At 40.8% G+C, this 21012-nt stretch overlaps 2 protein-coding genes across 2 annotated transcripts; one reads left to right on the top strand and one right to left on the bottom strand.

Annotated features, from left to right (window-relative positions):
- Positions 1–838: 838 nt before the first annotated feature.
- On the bottom strand, positions 839–19350 carry LOC149078801 (nicotinate-nucleotide pyrophosphorylase [carboxylating]-like). Its single transcript, XM_089240924.1, has 3 exons — positions 18496–19350; positions 2853–2984; positions 839–1162 (listed from the first exon to the last, which is right to left on the bottom strand). Exons 1-3 carry the CDS (start codon positions 19039–19041, stop codon positions 980–982), a joined length of 861 nt encoding a protein of 286 aa, XP_089097050.1. The 5' UTR covers positions 19042–19350; the 3' UTR covers positions 839–979.
- On the top strand, positions 9516–11399 carry tilB (touch insensitive larva B). The gene has a single exon (XM_089240513.1). It carries the CDS (start codon positions 10029–10031, stop codon positions 11280–11282), a length of 1254 nt encoding a protein of 417 aa, XP_089096639.1. The 5' UTR covers positions 9516–10028; the 3' UTR covers positions 11283–11399.
- Positions 19351–21012: the final 1662 nt, after the last annotated feature.

Genomic DNA, 21012 nt, shown 5'->3' on the forward strand with positions numbered 1-21012 from the left:
TATTTTCCGTGTATAGATGTACGATTGTATTGAACTAAAGTTTTAATACAACATATATTGAACTAAAAGTTTGAATGGATTAGGGGCAGTGTTTCTCAACCTTTCTGAATCCAAGGACCAATGAAATGTCTGAAACAATTCGAAGGACCACGAATTACAGCATAAGTGGAGTGACCATACGTTCCATAAATACGGGACATTTAAATTCATGAATAAAATATGTATTATACAAGAATGTGTCGTATTTTGAGTGACATTCCTGCATTTTTGGTCGTTCTCACTTCTTTTTCACCTGTCCCGCTTTTTTTTTTCCAACGAAGAGTATAGTTGAATTTGCAATCTTTATATACTTCACATATTCCTTATAAGGAAACTGTTTTGTAACGTGTGTTGTTTCAATAGCGATAATCATTCGCGTTTCAGGCGCAAAACAAGGTATCCAAACAGCTGATAAAAAAAGGAAAATTTGTACATTCGTGCTTCTGGCATGCGGTGGACGATATCAAGTTAGTACCTTTTACAGGGTGACTTAGAGAGAATCACCCGATTTCAAAATTGTATACTTCTCAAAAATTAAAAACACAGAATAGAATGGTAAGTAATATGCAGAAAGTGCTTCGGGACAGCACATTTACCTGCAAAAAATCGGAATGTCACTATGGTCAGCCTATGTAGGGGTCGCCGATAAATTATTTTGGTCAAAAGCGGGTCGCGCTTCAAAAAGTTTGGGAACCACTGCTTTAAAGTACTAGGTTTGACAATTTGTTTTGAACTAAGTATTTCAAAACTGTTTTTGTCGTTTTTGTCTTATATAGAACTAAAAAATGACCTACCAAATAATTCACATGATAACTATTTATTATTATCATTACATTTATACTTTTATTTTAATTTATTATATAATTTCTTCTTATTCTATTTTTTATAACGTCGGATATAAAGGGTTAAATCACTGTTCCAAAATAACCAAAGATTTTTTTCATCTGACTACTTTCATGGACAAATCCACAGTCTGGTAACCTTGAACAAGAGCACTACTTGATATTATGTTTACCCACGGACTCGCATACTCTGTAATATTGCTTGCTTGTATTCCTCCGCTTGCTTCAATCAAAATGTTTGGGTGCAGATTTTTCACACATTGTGCTGTTGAGTGTAGAGCCTGTGTCGAAAAATTAGAACATGTTGGAGTAACATCATTAGTTTTTGCAAGTCCGAATTACAGCATAAGTGTTGTGACCATACGTTCCATAAATACGGGACATTTAAATTCATGAATAAAATATGTATTATACAGGAATGTGTCATATTTTGAGTGACATTCCTGTATTTTTGGTCGTTCTCACTTCTTTTTTCACCTGTGCCGCTTTTTTTTTTCAACGAAGAGTATACTTGAATTTGCAATCTTTACTTCACAATTGTGAATGAAGAAATTTATAACTTTCATCACTTATAAATTATATCATGATGAAATATTCATCTAATCTTGTCTCGCTTAAAGTTTTTCCGTGAACTATTTGTCAGTTCCTTGCGATTTCCAGTAATACTTCATTTCCCACTGATTGATAATTGTTAAGCAACAATCAGCGATTTTGCCGACTTATTCAATGTTTTTGGTAAAAATGGCTCTGGTGTGTTCCGTACAGAGGCGCCGACATGCACAAAACATTGAAAGGGCTGAAAGTTGCTGGTCGTCTCCCATATATATGGAACTCAAGCGCATACGCAGGAGAGGGAAGGCGCGTTGCATTGCTTTTTCAGAAACTATTGGGGGGGGGGGGGGCTCAAATGGTCTCACCCCCTAGATTCTGGCGCCTATGGTTTCGTATCTTACCTTATTTAAGCGTCCAATTTACCGTATTTCTTCTGAATGAAATATGATCACCCAAATGATGATGAATGTTTCTGCATTGAAATAAGTTATTGTTTACTGCGATTTAAAGCAGCTCTTGTTCTTTAGTGATTTCAGCAATAATTAGCAATTTCGTCGTAAAATTGCATTTTTGGCTACAAATATATACCGCATACCGTATTTAGGATCACAATTTCAATTTCCCGTATTTTTTTCGTTGAGATAAGATTACCCTAAGCATGAACCTGCTCCTTTTGGATCCGGGGCCCCTAGACCGAAGATCTCTGACGGGCTCAAATTTCATTACTGTGTATTATGTTTTTCATACTTTATTCACTATGAAGGGTCTCAGGCACCAGACTTGAGCTCTGTCAGTCTTGTGAGACCCATGACCCTGAGAACGAAGGTCTAATTTTCTATTTTAAACCACGAGGATATTATGTACTTATATCAATAATAACAATTCAATGATTTTTATCCGAGTTGGAATTAAATTACCAAGTCTGCAGACCATAGGTTGAGAAACACACTGGATTAGGGTAATATGGTTTTTAGTTTCAAAGATGCAGAATACTGTAGCTTTACTCTGAACTATATAAGAGCGGTTCATTGCAAGGGTTGTCCTAGATGTGGTTTTTTTAACTGCCTTAAAAAAATGCATTAAAATCTTTTTTTGATAAAAATTCGTTAGAATCCCTCGAAATGAGAACGTCATTAAAAAATATGTATACAGTGAAACCTGTCTAAGACGGACACTGTATGAGAAACATGTCTCATACGAAATCAAAATATAGTCTGTTTAATGACTAATGCTTTGATTTGCACCCTTTTAAAACGAAAACCTGGCGAAAACGGAATATTATTTCAGTCTCTTGACGTTCCGTTTCATGCAGGTCTCACTGTATTTTTCGAACAGGCCGCGGCCTTTTTAGGGAAAATGCAATATGAAATGTTAACAAGAAACGTTGTTGAAAAAGAACACGAAGCATCAATACTATACTTTTGGTTCAAAGTTGTCCAACATAATGATGTCACATCCCGCACTTGCGGCCTCTATGGCTTGCTCTAGGGAATTGCATTCGACCTCTATTTTCTGAGTGAAACCACAGAGAGCACGAGCTTTTTTCACGGCCTATAACAATAGAAAAAGTATTCGGTGAACGATATCCATATACAGGATGTACATAATTAAAGTTACTTTGTTTTGAGATGTATCTACAGCCGTAACTATTCATAAGAAAACTATGAAACTTGAAGCACCTATTCTTGTTCATTGCACCTTCTTCAATTCATTCACAAATTCTCACGGTGAACCTGCCTCAAACGAAACTGAATGAATGAATGAAGAGAATTTGGAATCCTATTTATATATAAATAGCAAAAATCTCCTTATTAGGTCCGAAATCATCGCGTTGATAAAAGAACTTAATCAACAATCATCAGTTTCACCACATGTTTACAAAAAATTAGCATGTGCCCCGATTTGCATAGAAAACGCCTTCTGGTGTAGGGACTTTCCAACGTAAAACTTCTCGTGGAACCTTTGATAGTTATAAGACTGTTCCGCGGATGATAACCCTTGATGACAATGAGGCGGTTCTGTGGAACACAAACAAATTTTTGAATATTTATCCAAAAGAAAAGCGTACCCCGACTCCGGTCTCAACAGCATCATAACCCCACGGAAAATGAAAGAAGGCTTAGGTCACGGCCCCTAGGCTAGGAACTCTCACGGACCCCTCTATAGTTAATTTATAGCGTGAAAAAAGGATTAAAATCATCCCGGGCCCCGTGTCAGCCCCACCCTAGTGGGAGAGGACATGATTTAGGCACCACCTCTTAATTCACATATTTATTGTCATAAATCATTGTGCCAGATCCTATCGTGGAAGCCCCTATCCGACGAGGTCACAAAGCCTTTTTTTAACATGTTAATTGTGGGGTTTTTTGGCCCACCAATGAAGAGAAAAGTTGTTCACCACATGAGACTGAAAACTGTTTTTCCTGTCAAGGATTATGGCACCTGCAACACTGTTAAATGCTTTTCCCCGAAGTGGCCCATTAGTTTGGATCTCTTATAAAATAGTCCGGAGGTTCCCGTGCCGTGCCCGGGTGGGACTCGTATTAAGATGGTCCTGTGAAATACGCGTAAATTCTGCAATTCAAGAATCATCTAGTGCAGTGATATTTATATATAAATCATATTTTCTTCTCGTAAAAGATGGCCCTCATGGCCCCAACAATGTTTTATCCAAAGGCTCCTACTCTCGTTCAAGAGCGAGACCCTTTCTACTTATCGAATTGAATTTAATCAAAACTACATTAAACGAAAAATTTTAAAAGATCGATCTCTGGGACACTGGGCCTGGCATAGATCCAGAAAGTGGATGATCATCCCTTCCAAGAGCCGAATTATATGAAAAAGAAATAGTTTGTGTAAAACATATGGGACGAACCTACACAATAAATTAACCCCTCCCCCTTTCCCGACACATCACTCTGGATCTGCGCCTGGGTTCAGTGAGCTTGCTGTTTGTGGGGGGGGGGGGGAGATTTTACACAACAACCATTTTTAGTTCAACAGTTATTTTTTTCTCAACATCATGGGTCCCTCAGGCAAAGTGATGTTCTGGGGTTCCATACTTGATAACTTATCAAGTAATGAAAGTAACAGTGTTTACATATTTACATGGAAACATTTGAAAATTATAGTATCAGATCTCATTGTATGCCCCCCCCCCCCAAACGCATATATATGAGGCTCCAGGTCATATCCATATGGGACCCGTGGGTTAAGACAGCCTTGATGATCCTATGGGCAGCTCAGCTGGATTCTGAATGTAATCACATTTTTTCCCACTATATTTCACTGAAAAGCTTTGTTTCTTCACGGCTCTTTTTTTTTTGGTAGGCCACTTTCGTCTGATTTTTTGCCTATCCTTCTCCCCACCGCTGACTGACTAGCAGGGCTGCAACTTGGGGAGAAGCAAGCGGGACTGGGCAGCACCTCCTGGAGATAGAAGGCCTCCACACTCTGCTTGTGACGTCAGTAATTAGTCCATTTCCCCTCACAATATTCATGGAAAAAAATTCCCTGCTCGTGCCAGTATCATCGTTGTGAGGAAAAGAAATGATCGGGCTTAGAATTGGCGATTTCTATGCCCCTACATCCAATCACTATGAGGTATTTGTGAGCCAATTCTACGCCAAAATAAGAAGAAACGAAATAGGATGCTGTGTTTCAAAATGTGGCAAACTTGCTAGGTAATTTGAATGACGTTTATGGCGAACAGTGCAGAGGCCTACACGGGGGGGGGGGGCGAAAATTTCACCCATCGACACCCTCCTTAGACATTACAAGGGAAAGCAAAATTCGTGCTTGTGCCGGCTGACCATAATCAGAGATTTTCAGCAAGTCCTCCTTGACTATTTGTGAAGACAAAAAAATCTCTGAATCAGAAAATTCTCTTATTCAGATGTTTACTGGAAGCCCTCTGATAACCACTCTTAGTGGACGTTCAACGTCCACCTGGAAAGTATGATACTCAAAACCAAGCTCATTAAAGAGCTTTGTGCAGTTACGAAAACCATCAGTGTGAAAGAATTTAACTGACATCTTATTAGCACCCGATTTAACCTCGGGTTTGTGCTTGCACATATCAACGATCTTAGGATAGTGCTCATGCCAACCCGTCCATTTATTCAACATGACAGGAGGGATATTGTCTTTTTTCTTAGTGTGGGTCACCTTCTGAAAACCGGTAAGATCAATATCTTCATTAGCTATATCATCTTCATTACCCTTATCTTCTGAGCTAATGAGATCCTGTAGTACCGTGCTACTGCCGCCTTGGTCCGATTGTTGTATTCTACGATTCCCATCTTCATCCTCACTTTGTGACAGCACCTCAGAAGGGGCTTCATTGGAAGCAGAGGGAATATTACTGTCGTCATCTGGGACAGATTGAAAATGAGAAACCAACTTTGGGACAGAATCCTGCGACTTATTGTGTTTCTTTTTAGCCTTCTTTGCACTTCTAAGAGAAGACTTGCTAATGAGCGGCGATGATACCGGGGAATTTTCCTGGGCCTTGAATTTGGATGCAAGCGTGTGCTTACAGGGGGCCTCATCGATTTCGAGAAAGAAACAAACAGAATACTTGAGGAGTTCATCTAAGTTAGAAGTATTAGTCTCATCAGCTAAGTAATCCTCATAGTGTGCCATAACGGTACTGAAATTTGTAGCAACGCTACATTTGTCCTCAACAAGAAGAAGACGATTGTCATAGTCAGCTAAGTAAAGTCCCAAGAACGACATTAGACGTTTTTGGTATATCTGACGTATATCGTCATGTTCAAGAGCGAGTTTCGCTAGCTTGCTCAAGGCTTCGAAATCGCTAGTGGCCTGACCAGGAGCGGGCAGACGGATGGGACAGACCTTCATGTTTACGCCTGTAAGATTGTAAGCCACAACTTACCTTTACTGATGTGCCATATAGTATGGCGCTTGAAAGAATTCAGTGAATTAGGATATTGAGAAAGTTTAGAAATTAAGATTGGCCTATCCTGGTGGCCGAAATAGAAAAAAAGAAGAGAAAATAGGAAAGATCAGAAAGTCGAATCTTTTCCACGGGAGCTCGAGCCTCATCAAGGCTGTTTATTCACGCGAATAAGTCCACGCCGGAGCCACGTGCAAGTTTAAAAAGTTCCGTTACACTACGACCTGTTAAAAGAAGCAGAGTTTCCACGAGACAATAACGGTTGAGCAACCGAAGAAGTACACGTCGAAAAGAAAAGGACATTATAAATGACTTCCCTAGATTCCGATAGGATTTGCAAAAAATTTCTCATTTTGTTTTACAATACAAAAATAACAACTGTTAAAATAATAAGGCACATTCGATAATTAAATCAATATTATTACTAATAAAATATTTATTTACCCCCATATTATATATTTTTTCGATGCGGTACATCAATCGAAAAGTAGTCACTGATTCAAATTAAAGAATTATAAAACAGTTTTGCTTTGTACTTGGTAGATGGCAGACAACAGAGATTCCACTGTAACGTATTACTTATTATTTACATACTCAGTATGGGAGAGAGAGAGAGAGACAGCGTTGAACTACGGTTACCAGAGAGATTCCGGAACTTGGACTTAGGATGTATGCACGCGCATCTTCGGCGATGTCTCTTACATATATTTACAACAGTGGCGCTACTGCACGAACAATGAACAATAATTGTTTTCTGACTAAAACAGAACTGCTTTTAAAATGTACAGATTTCTCAAGACGGCTTCAGGTGCTTTCCAACGGAGGGTACAGGAAACCTCTCGTAACAGACACTTCCCGTTTGTGGCCACCTCCGTTAACGGACATTTTTTTTAATTGTGCCGACGGGCGTCAACGTAGCTTATTATTCACAAACAGACAATCGTCGTTTGCGGTCAAAATTTCCTGTCCGTTATCGAGAGGTTCCACTGTGTTCATGAATTTACAGGCGTTGAGTGCTGTTTCACCCAGTATGTGTATTTCCGAATTGAAGGAAGAGAGAGATGGCCTGATACTCTTTAATAACCCCCAGGCCCGTCTTAACGCATGCACCCGCCAGGCACGGCCGACGAGGAAGTCCTTCTCGGGATCATATGGGCACAGGCGTACGTAAGGGGGTGCTCAGCGATCTCGTGTCGCCGACCAAAAATTAGAAGAAAAAAATGTAATATTTCGGTGAAAAAGTGGAAATATATCGAATGAAAATACCCTTTATATGCTATATAAACCAATTTCTGATAATTTAAATGCTTTTTAAAGAGTCGTAACATAGAATTTCTGGGAAAATTTTGTGCCCCCTCTCCAAAAATCGATCCTGCGTACGCCCCCCCCCCCTTCCCCGCATATGGGAACTCCACGATAATGAAGCGATGACCAGGGCCGGACTTAGGCAACACCCCCTATAGATAAGATCTTATCTATAGGGGGTGTTGACTTAGGCAAGTGCAAAGGGTGCAGCCGCACCGGGCCGCTAAATTTTAGGGGCCGCAAAACGAATTAAAAATACTTTGTTTACATTGAGAAAAATACGTTGATTACATTGAGTTACATTTTTACTACTTATCAAAGCAATATATTAAGATTCCGTCCAAGACAGGGGACCCTCGAGATCTATGATTTTGACAATCCCCCTCCCGAACCCACGGCCTGCATCTCATAAGTTCGTGCCCTCGGCAAATATTGTCTTTGGGCGGCTCTTGCAGTTTTCTTGCAGAGGCGTGGGGAGAGATTTGCTTGTAATGCAAAAAGCAACCAAATTCTGCTCCCTGTAAATTTGTGGGTAGATGCCTTGTTTGTTCAGGGTCGCTGGATAAGAAAGAGCGCTGAATTTTCACTCGCACGTTGCGGGAAAATGCATGCTTGTCCAGCTGAGATAGTATTTAGGTAGTATTTATTACAATATAATCAATCGTCTAGTCCCGTGTTTCTTAACCTTTTTCAGCTCATGGCCCCCCTATGGATCTCTATTTTTTTCTCGTGCCCCCCCCCCCCCTGTCCTATCCAAGACCTCCTCTACCCTCATCAAAGGTTGAGATACTTTCTATTTTTTTATTATGAATGAAATTTTAATAAATCAGATCAATCTCTGGAATCCTGGCTAGGCACGCACTTAAAAATGGCGGATTATCACCTCTCCCAAAAGTCAAATTATATGATAAAAAACAGTCTGTGTAAAATACGGTACGATCCAACGAACATACACGATAAATCGACCCTCCCAACACATCAACTGTTGCTCTGGCGGCCCTCCATACTTAGCTGGAAGTAACAGATGAAAATCATAGTACCAGATCCCATATAGTGCAGTCCCCCTCCCTCCATTATAGACATGAAGACCCGGGTCATGCCCACATAGACCCAAGGGTTAACATGACCCTGATTCTATGAACCGATCTGATGAATTCTGAAAGTAGTAATATTTTTTTCAACCATGTTTCACTTTTAAAGCTTTTTTCTCTTCACAGATCTCTATGACTCCCTTCACCACCTGTCGTGGATCACCTTTCTTGTGATTTTCTCCCGTGCCCCCCCCTAGAATATCCCTGGACCGCAAGGGGGCCATATGGCCCCAGGTTGAGAACCACTGATGTAGCCCTTCCATTGTGCTGTGTATAGATGTGGTAGCGATGGCGCCCACATTTTGCAGCAGAATGGGTTCGATGCCTATGCCAGAGAATAACATAGGCATCGGAACCTGGAGGAGGGGGGGGGGGAGCTGAGTCTAATTTCAGCCACCTCAAGGATCGGTTAAAATAATTTCGGAGGACCGCAAAGCAGCTATTTTCACACCGGGCCGCAAAATAGTTAAGCCCGTCCCTGGCGACGACTGATAGAGAACGCGCAAAATGCGATCTGGTGCTATGATAAGTAGCAGGTGCCACTTGGGCAAATGCCTCTTTTTTCCTAAAAATTCAAGCATTTGACAGGGGCCACACAATTAGTAACCTCCGTTTAAAAGCATCCCCTCCCGGAGGTGGATTTATGCTTTTTCCTCCAGTAGGCTATACAAATTTTGCCGTCCCGCACCCATTCTAGTCGTAAAACACTTATTTTTCCACAAATTTGCAGATTTGCTACCCTCTCAGCACCCCTTTTATGGCCAAATAACGAGTTCTCCGTATATAATATTACTATTCTTTCCAAACACCTGATTAATGCTCACCCCTCTTTTACAGATGAATTTTTTTTGTCCCACCTGTGTCCGCAAAAGAAAGGTTCTGCTGTAATTTTATCAAGTCGCTCGCGGACCACCTATGCCATCGGCACAGACCGTGCGTTGAGAAGCGCTGCTGTATATGAAACGAGCACACACTTCCTGATTTGAAACAGTGTGATGTTACATAAATGATCGGACACGAAATACAAATCGATACAAAGGATATAGACAAATTTCTTTTTAATATTGTGGCTGTTTTTTTTCTATCCTAGCAACAATGTTTTCAAACGAAAAAAATAACTCTAGCTTGGGAATGATGCATCGATTTTTTTCTCAAATCTCCTCGGGTATTCCGGCTGCTTCTTAGATTAAAAAAAAGGTATCGGTGACTTCGGTTCCCTTTATTATCATCCATCTTTGGTTAAAATTAATAAATCCTAGGACCTTGTCTCGAAACAGTGACATGACCCGAATAACCGAAGACCTCGTACGGAAACGAGCCGAACACAACGAGTGCGAAATATTCAGCCTCGTAGAGCTGTCCCTTCACCAGGAGGACATCGAAAAGATCGAGCATTTGGACAGGTGGTGCCGAGATCTCCAGATTCTGTACCTGCACAACAACCTCATACCCAGAATAGAAAATCTGAGCAGGTTGAAGAAACTGCGGTACGTCAACTTCACACTCAACAACATCGTTAGGGTCGAAAACCTCGAAGGGTGCGAATCTCTGGAGAAACTGGACTTGACAGCGAATTTCATCGGAGAACTGACTTCACTGAGGAATCTGGTGCACAACACAGAACTCAGGGAGCTTTACATGACTGGTAATCCTTGCACCAAATACGAAGGATACCGTGAATACGTGATAGCGATCCTACCGCGACTGGACGTGCTAGATGGTGATAAAATTACGAAGACGGAACGGATACTGGCCAATCGAAAGTATCTCACCGTGAAGAGGGACATAATGGAACAGGAGGGAGTGTATTTGAGAAAGAATTCGGGCGACTATCAAGACGTCGACGACATACAGGACGCGGAGTCATCTGAAGACGATGATTTCTGGAATAAACCGTGCAAGTACACTCCCGAATCTCGAATAAAGACGTACAAACACGTGCAGAAAGTTAAAGGGAAAGGAAACAAAAATGAACCGAAGAAAAACAAGGCACCGAGGACGTTGATAACGAACGAGGGCAAGGTGTTCAACGTCAACGAGCCGAAGCTGGATCACCATTTGGAAGACGACGAACTCAACCACTGCTTTCGCTTGAAACTCTCCACCTACAGGTACCTGAACAGTTCACTGATAGATGTGGACGTACAGCCGAAATATGTCCGCGTGACCGTCAAGGGTAAGGTCTTCCAGATGCGTCTTCCCGTCGAGGTCAGGACAGATAAGAGCACCGCGCAGAGGTCGAGCATCACCGGACATCTCGCCATCACGATGCCGAAAGCCGACGAAAACGTTTTCCTGAAGAAATTTCCCGGCAGGAAGAAAGAGAAATGCAACTCGAGTGCGGGAAATTCCGAAAAGAATGACGCCAAATTTCTCGAGGTGTCTCCGACAATCATTTCCACTCTGGATAAGATCGTAGAAGACAACGCGAGTGTCGGAAAATATGCTTTCGATTACAAGAATGTGGATGACTGTACGAAGGATGACGAAGATCCCAATTTTTGTGACAATCCTAGCGTGCCGCCGCTCATCTGAATATGTACGCATACATAGCAATTCGAATCTAAATACTGTGTAAAAACCGAAAGAGAAAAGTTTCTATTGACAATACTTATTGGTTTAAAGATTTATCATTTATTGATTTGTATGCAGTTTTTTCCTACCTCTAAATGAAATACAAATACAAATACAACGCCACAACAGGCAAATTGCCCAACGAGGTGGCTGACTTAAGAACATCATGGATCCCCTAGCCATTTTTTGGAGTCCCTACCTACTACTGCTACACCACACATGCACCCCCCCCCGCGGAACCCCCCAACGAATCGGTACATGCGGGAATGTGCGTGTACGTGTAGTGCAACCTGACGTAAAGTTTGTTTCTGTGTAATGCTTGTTATGTGTAGTGCTGTCATTTGCCCCCAGTTTTTTTTTCTAACTATGAGTGAAGTGTTATGGTTGAATGATTTACCGTTGTAGGACTGTTGCTCTCTGTGGCGAGACTTTTTAACGGGGAGATCGGCTCGCATTTGCGCCTTGAAGTTGGGAACCACAGAAAACCAACTTCAGTCGACCACCACTGTGGGGTTCGAACCCGGATCCTCGCATCACGAGTCCGGCACTATAACCACTCGACCACCACAGCGGCCAAATATTATGCAACAACAGGGCCACAGCTTAGCCTTTTCAGCGGCACCTCTTCAATTCCTTATCATTAATTCCTATTCGCAACAAATTTGGATGATCTCTATTAGAGGTATCGGCGATAAAACTGGTAGCCTTGTTCGCACGTTGAAAAGGGGAAGAAATGGAGAGAGAAAGGAAGAAATAAAATAAATGGGGGGGGGGGGTGCCACAGTATCGTAGAAAAATTTATACAAATACAAATACAACGCCACAACAGGCAAAATGCCCCACGAGGTGGCTGATAAAAAGATGCCTATAAAAATATGGCTGTCATATACCTCAAAAACACAGCAACCCAATCAAAAATGCAATTAACACAAATTATAAACAATATATACTCATGATAAAGCCCATAAAGAATACTTATGGTTGTCTTATTCTAAGAATGGATAGCTTCTCGATTTACCCCAACATGTTTATCGTATTTCTTTTTAAACGTGTCAATTGTGTTACAATTTACTACCTCCGGCGGTAAGCTATTCCATTTATTAACAACCCTATTAGAGAAAAATTCTCTGCGACACCATAACCTTGCATTGTCCCTCACCAATCGATACTGGTGTCCCCTTGTAAAAGCAGTCGATTGGCGGTGTACTAAAAGTTCATGGTCCATCCTATCCATCCCATTGAAAATTTTGAACATTTCGATCATACCTCCTCGACACCTGCGTTCATCCAATGTAAACATATTCAAAAAATGAAGTCTCTCTTCATAACTCAAGCTCTGTGTGCCAATAAGGACCCGCGTAGCTCTTCTCTGCACCCCTTAAACCAAGTCTATGTCCCTCTGTAGGTATGGTCTCCAAAACCTTACAGCATACTCCAGTCCAGGACGAACTAATCCTCGAAAAAGCGGAAGAATGACTTTAGTGACCACCGCTGAACAATGTTCAGAAAACCCAAGTCGTTCGTCAATGAGAATTCCCAAATCGGTGACCCTAGTTGCATCCGGGATAGTGACACCATTCAACTCGTAAGAGAACCGTGGGTTGTTCGAACCAAAATGAGCGACCATGCACTTATCAATGCTAAACGTCATGCTCCATTCATTTGCCCATGCTGCAATCCTGTTTAAGTTGGTCCTATCGCTTTCATTCCCGATTACCCCCATTAGCTTCACATCATCTGCGAATTTGATAGTAATCCCATCGATACCCTGATCGAGTTGATCGATAAAAAGTGAAAAAAGTATGTGGTCAAGGACACTTCCTTGAGGAACTCCACTTGTGACGTCTGTCCAACCAGAGAATTCCCCGCTCACCATAACTCGTTGCGACCTATCTCTTAACCACAATTCTATCCAATTCAGCAAGTTGCCCCCAATTCCAATCTCGTGTAAACGCTTCAAGAGTTTGCCATGTTGGACCCGATCGAATGCCTTCTGGAAATCAAGGTAAACAACGTCTACATTTTTGCTCTTACCCAAAGCCTTAGTCACGTGATTATAGAAGCAAAGGAGGTTAGTTACACATGACTTCTTCTTCCTGAACCCATGCTGATTATCCGACAATACATTATTCTCGTCTATCCACTTCACAAACTGCCTTTTGATGATAATTTCCAAAATTTTCGAGAGGGAGCTCACCAAACTCACTGGACGATAATTTGACACTGCTTCCCTGCTACCCTTCTTAAATATCGGAACAACGTTAGCAAGTTCCCTCGACGATACCCTCAGCAACACTACTCCTGTATATCTGTGCGACTGGCCCCAACAATTCATTAGCACATTCCCTGAGGACCCTGGGATAGATATGATCTGGTCCTGGTGCTTCGCTCACACATACATTTCTTAGAAGATTTAGGACCTCCACGTCTTATACTTGAATATCGTCGAGGGTTTTATTACCCCCATGCAACACTCGTATATCGAATATCATTATCTCCATTAAAAACCGACGCGAAAAAGTCATTGAAAGCACTACACATGCTTACATTGCTCTCTACCCAAGAGCCTCCTATCGAGAGGGGCCAACTGTCCCCTTAGATCCATTATTGACGTATCGAAAAAATGATTTTTGGTCAGAGCCAATGTTATCTGCCAACCTAGATTCAACTTCCTTTTTACTATCTCTTATCGCTTTCTTCAACAGTCTTCTTTTATCAGTAAACAATGATAGGTCACCTCGTCCACTTTTATACTCTCTGAATGCCATTTTCTTTTCAAGATAAAAGTTCCGTACGCTATCCGTGAACCATAGAGGGTGCGATGTACAAACACGCTTTTTTCGAACAAAGGGTATGACGTCGTGCAAAACAGAGGACAGCTTCGTACTAAATTCTTCCTATTGACTCACCACCCCTACTGATTCCAACCGGTCTTTGAAAACTTCCACTAACCTTCCTCTCAAAACATCAAAGTTAGTTCTCTGAAAGCAAGGAACCAATCTTTTGTTATCAACCTTACCCGAGGAAAAGTTACAGTGAAATCTGACGATACGATGATCACTGGAAGAAAACTCTTCCCACAAGGGAAAGAGTTCCCCCTTATAAGGGAATATGCCTAGATATATATGAATAGATATATCTTTCACCCTTACCTTCCCTACGTATTTTCTTTCTCTTACATATATATAGCAGAAAGATACAGTATATGTGGGGGGGGGGATCACTAAACAGATGTATAGGCAGATCGGAAAGGGAAACGCTTCAGTGTGCATAGGGTTACAATAAATCTTCGCGATGATAAAGAAAAAGGTAAAGAAACCCACAGAGAACTGGAATGAGTTTCTTTCAATTGCGTTTGGATGAGATATTTGCCCGTGATTGAAATATTTCGCCCGTCTTGTTTCAATGTCATTGTTTGCAATGACAAGCCCAAAGATATTTTTGAATTCTGGATCTCAGAATATGTTTTCTATTCCCCTCCCACCCTGTCAGATCAATGTACGGAGTCAGCTCTTTTTAAAATTTTAGTAATATAAGGAGAGACAGTGTGTTTGAAATATGACTTCCGCCCCCTTCGTTTGGTATTATAGGAATATTCGCGTAAAGTATAAATAATATAAGAAGGACTAAGTATTTCTCTTTCGTGGTTTATATTGTTCGAATTCGTTATCGAATTCTGGGTGGAAGCACTATCACCTGCACAAAATTGGAAAAAGTTTTCTCTAAAAGACATGCAGCACTTTACAGAGAGTTTAGTTGTTTCCACTGTGGCAGCGGATCAGTGAAGTTTACATACAAGGAAAGGGTCCCAAGGGTGACGTCTTCAAAGAGTTTTGAAAGAAATTGGCGCAGATTCTACTCATAAATATGCACCAAAATTTAAAAAAAAAATCCGGTGGAATTATTATGGGTCACTCAAAAAAAAGTAAATTTTTTATATTTTGAACGCGAATAGAAGCCAAGAATGAATTTAAAAATCTCGCAACCCTAGAGTCTTAGAGTGACCCCATTCAAACAACACATGAACAAGTTAAGACGCCTTAATATATAGAGCTCCATATATAGCTCTTGATCAATGGTGCGCAAATAATGGCTAACAATGAACTAGGGGGTCACGAGGGATTCTCCAAAATAAAAACTTCCAAATAAGAAATTCATTTTTATTTAAAAATATGTCAAAACTAAAGAACCTTTATTCAGCTGAGATAATTGCCATGTACCATCTTATATATAAATGTGAAAGTACGTATGTATGTTCTTTATACAAATCTACAATTTTAGACCGATCGGCGCCAAATTTTGCATATTGTTGCGGATAATTTCTCACAAGTTCTTGAAATGATCAGAGGATAAATCAATCTTCAGGACGTCACAAATTTATTCACAGAAAAAGCTATTTACAATTTTTCACAAATAAGAATCTCGCATTGAGGTTAAAGCAACAACAACTCACTCTTCTCTTGTGACGGCATCACTTTTTATAGACCATAGAAACTTCGAGAAAAAGAATATTCCAGGGAAAAAGAAAGTTCGAGATGATTCTCTTTATAAAATTCTAGTGCCCAACAAACGGCGCTTCAGTCCTGGACGAAGAAACCTCGCAGAACGTTCGTAGACCAATCGCGTGGCCTCTTCTATTTCCTCATGGCTTTGTTAACGCAAGGGGTTTTTAAAAAATTTCGTTATATGATTTTCGTAACAATATATACCAAACAGGACCGGGATTGACCCATAGGCTACTTTAAAAGTTCATCAGAGCTGGGGAAATGCTGGAAATGGGCGAAAAACCGTCGGGCAACAATGGTTCCTGGGCCCCCAACAGTCACTTTTGGAATGTTTACGTTGGTTACCGTGTTTCTCAAACAATGCGATTCAGACATGCATTATGCCTTTGTCATATCTTTAATGTTGCCAGTATTATGCGTAACAGTTTATTCCTTTATGTTTTTTTTGTCACTCTTTCAGTCCTCCCAGTAATTGAAGAAAATCCAGGCAGTGCCGGGTATTGTGGCTAGTATCGTATAATTTTATTAAATTCTACTTGTACAATAATCAATATATCGACTCCGTCGTGACAGAATCACGAATGTGCTATGTTCCGGCAAAAAAAAAAAAGTGGGAAATGACGTTTGAATGTTTACTCTACCTATGTAAGTTATTATGTTTTTGAATAGGGGGTCATGGTTAGTACTGCCATCTGCAATCAATTTTTTAAACTATGAGTTTTTCTCAACTCATAGTGAGTGAAGTGTAATGAATGAATAATTATACCGTTGTAGGTCTGTTCCTTTCTGCGGCGAGACTTTTTAACAGGGAGATCGGCTCGCATTCGCACCTCGAAGTTGGGAACCACGAAGTTTTCAATAGGGATACACAGTCGCGTTTCAGGCGCAACTTAGATAGCAAAACAATGTATATTCAAGCAGCTGATAAACGAAAAAGGAAAATTTGTACATTCGTGCTTCTGGCATGCGGTGGACGATATCAAGCTAGTACTTTCACAGGGTGCAGAGGGAATCACCCGAGTTAATCAAAATTGTATATTTCTTAAAACTCGCCAAATATGTCTGATGGCCCGACGAAAAGTCGCCAAGGCCGTCAGACACTAAAATTCCAGAATTAATGAACGGAAGAATTACTAACTGCTACTACTGAACCACACATGCGCACCTCGTCCATATTCCTCTGCGGAACTTCTAACGAATTGGTGCATGTTGGAATGTGTGTGTAGTGGACCTGACGTGGAGTTTGTTTCTGTGTAATGCTTGTTGTGTGTAGTGCTTCCATCTGCCATCAATTTTTTCTAATTATGAGTGAAGTGTAATGATTGAGTAATTGTATTGTAGTGTAGGCCTGTTGCTCTCTGTGGCGAGACTTTTTAACAGGGAGATCAGCTCGCATTCGCGCCTCGAAGTTGGGAACCACAGAAAACCAACTTCAACCGACCACCAGTATGGCAACTGCACAATAAAAGGCGTCTCTGGGCACTGGTGTCGGAACAGAGGGGGCTCGATTGTGTAAGCATGAGAGTGACTTAGAGAGTGTGTGAGCATGCGAATGACTTAGAGACACGTGTGTACTTGCACGAGTTGGGGGGGGGGGTGACCAAGAGGGCTATAGCACAGATTGGCGAATTAGAGGAAAAAGAAGTCAAAAAATTTGACTAGAATGAGAGAAGGGCTGCAAAATTCGTGAAGCCCATAGGCGACAAAACCATAAATGCGCCTCTGACACATGGGTGGAGATACGGGGGGGGGGGGGGCATTAATTGACATCATCATCATCGTGCCCCCCAGCAATAATGACCTTGCCCCCCCTCCCCAGACTTCCAAGTCAATCTCCGCTTATGCTCTGACACTCGTATAAAATATTGGAGGCTTATTATTGTGCTTTAATACAAATTCCGCCTACGTTTATAGAAGTATTATCATTTTCAGATACGTTTGCTGTGTATTTTAATCATCCAGTCACTCCAAGGCGTTTTTTGGATTTTTCTGGGAATTTGTATCCGCTATGTATGTAGAACGCGATATACGAGTATAATAGCGTTTCCAGCGAAAGTTGTTAGAATATTCGGAACGCTATAATCGCGTTGCCCACCGCTAGAGGGTTAACACTGCGACTGGGATTTTGTTATTGCATATCTTGATGATAAAAACATCATTAACCCCCTTCACTTACAAGCTTTTGGCAATAAATTCGAATGATCTTTACTTGACGAATCATCGATAAATGTGGTAACCTTGTCCTCCTACCCACACGATAGAGAAAGGAAGAAGGGGGGAAAGAAAAAAAGAATTAAGCATATACATAAATAGAAAAAGAAAAACCTTAGATGATTTATCTTTTCATCCTCACTCTACGTGTTCTCTTTCGGTCAAGCATGTATGTTCTGTTATGAAAAGATACATAAAATGGGAGGAATCATTAACAGGAGTGTAGAAAAAACGAGGGAAAAAATAACTTCAGTTCATAGGGTTACAATAAAGCTCCACGGTAGTGAGGAGAGAAGAAAGAAAGCACACTGGATTGAAAGAAAGGAACTGGATTGAATTTATTCCACTGACATTTGGACGAAATATTTCGTCCGTGATCGTAAAATTGTTGAACATGGAGTTGACAAAAGGCAAATTTTGAAATAAATTTGAAAAAAAAAAAAAATGCTAAGACTCACCTCACTAATTGATTCACTTAAAGCAATGTGGTTATCTTTCAACATCACCATGCTAGATAGATCGTACCTGTGGGTATCGACTCCAGAGACTACCAGAGCGTATTTTTCGACCATTCTGAATCCGGGAGTGGTTTTCCTCGTGCCTGCGAGGCACCCCGTCCATTTTACATCTTTCAACTTCGACTTCATGTCGGCAGCAACTGTCGCTACACCACTGGCCCGACTGAGAACATTTAGGACGACTCTTTCTGCGAGCAGTAGGTGCCTAGCGCTCCCCGAAATGGAACAAATAATTTTAGGAACTTCGCTTACCGAATCACCGTCTCTGACATACCAAGTTGGGGTATCCAGACCCAACTTGGTGAACACCGCATCGGCGAAGGGGATTCCAGCGAAAACACCTCCTTTGGTTTTGTAGATAATTTCGAGGGCACTTGGTGTCTCGCCCGCCACTGCTCCGCCGTAATCGAAGTTCGGAGCATCTTCTAAAAGCCACTCTGTAGCGAGTTTCTCTAGATGAATCGGGTGAAGAACAAATTCAGCCATTGCGAATTTGAATATTGAAGGGGAAAAAGCAGCAGTAAAATTGGATAACTATTCTCGTGCAGTGTTATACAAACAGTGAAGTGGAGGAGAAGATATCTGACATACAATCGAGGTTTGCATTCCCGAGGTCTTGGAGTCAAGAGGTCAAGGTCAAGACACTGCACCAAACAGGGATAAAAAAACTTTGATTTTTTTTTCCTCCAGAGGAAACACGAAAAAAAAAATGGAGCAAAAAAATTTTTTTTTCTTCTCCCTCATCACACTTTCCTCTCCCGTGACCGTCTTATGCACAGGTCCACCTAGGGACCTCAGGCGCATAAGCAGGATTTACTCGGGGGGATGGATTCATAATTTTTTCTTCTTCCGGAAGAGTTTTTCGTTTTTTTACGGGAAAACCCCAGTAAAATCTCGGGGAAATAATGCTGGGATCTTTCACGGGCCCCAAAGTATTGAATTTATTGCATGAAAAACAAAAAAAAGATAAGAATCGGCCCAGGTCCCCGGCTGGAGCCCTGTCAGCCCCACCCTTATGGGTGGCCTTTTGATAATGAGAGATTTGGTATTTTCATTTTCTACAGCACATATTGGTAAGCAGGGGCTTCAAATCATAACTTTGCCCAGGAATAATTGCGGTGTTAAGATGACCCTTAGATGATGCTTAGTCTGAGACTCAGGATATGAGGGGTTCACAACCATAACAGACCAAGTCCATTTTTTACAAAAAATGTGATAGTTAGCTCAGGAGGTGCAGCAACGTCTATTCTGCTCACTGCCATAGTGAGCTAAGTTCTTAGTAGTTCACCTACTTTCTCAGGGGCGGCGTTTGTTTTCACAGCTGAATACATAAAACTTTCACAGCCATACCGAACCAAGTCCATTCTTGATTAGAATTTTGATTGCCTCGTTGCTATTTTTCATTATATTAATCATTTTCAAGTCAAAAGGAGTTGTGGTTTTGAGTCTTTTGGAGAGGAATATATTCTTCTGATTCATCATATGAATCATCGGATGATAATATTGTCAATGGTAGGTACCTAATAATTTTGCAACTTAGCTGGGGATGTGTTATAATTATAGATGTTTGAATAAGGATTGCATCACATCAACCACTTCAGACTCTAGAGGCAGACATACTCCTGGAAACAAAATTGACATTAGACATTATTGATCACAAACTCATTTCCAGCCTATCAAAAAAAGGGAAAGAAATATTCCAGGAAAGATAATCCTAATAGAAAGTACCTTCACCCTGATCTTTTGATTCGGAAGATATATTACATTTACGTAGAGGAATGTGCGGCAAAGAATAAGATCTCTGTAAAAGAGAAAGTCTATTACAAAATCTTCAGCTCAAAATTTAATTGACATTTTAAACCAATAAGCACAGATACATGCAAATTATGCAATGACATATCCATGAAGCTTTTAACAGAAGATGATTGAAATCACTAGAAAAAGTCTTGAAACTAAACGAGAGCTCCACTTGCGGAAAGCACAGCACGCTAGAGAGAAAATGAAAACAAATAAGGATAAAGAGGATAAAGCCTCGAATGAGACACTTACTGTTGTACATTCGACTTGCAAAAAGCACTTCCTTTTCCTAAGCTTTCTCTCAACATCCATAGAGATAGTTTATTATAAACGCAGTCTGGATGTTTACAACTTTGGGGTACATTCCTTCAATGATAATGTTGGATACATGTATGTTTGGGGTGAAATGGAAGGGGAGGAGGTTTTGAAGGCATTTCTAGCATTGTTGTGAGCCACCTAAGAGAGAAAGCATCTAAATACAAGGAACTAATTCTATATTCCGATGCATGTGGTGGCCGAAACCAGAACATCAAAATGTCCTTGCACTGTTGAAACTAGTCAATAGTACAGCCATAGAGCAGCACAGTCAATTGACCTCAAGTTCCTGGTGATTGGAAGGGAATAATTAAGAATGCAAAGAGAGGAGATATCCAAAATTTT

This window comes from Pholcus phalangioides, unplaced genomic scaffold (assembly GCF_987345545.1).
Source record: "Pholcus phalangioides strain wild (caught in Gottingen) unplaced genomic scaffold, Ppha-v1.0 ptg000013l_1, whole genome shotgun sequence".
Lineage (NCBI taxonomy): Eukaryota > Metazoa > Arthropoda > Arachnida > Araneae > Pholcidae > Pholcus > Pholcus phalangioides.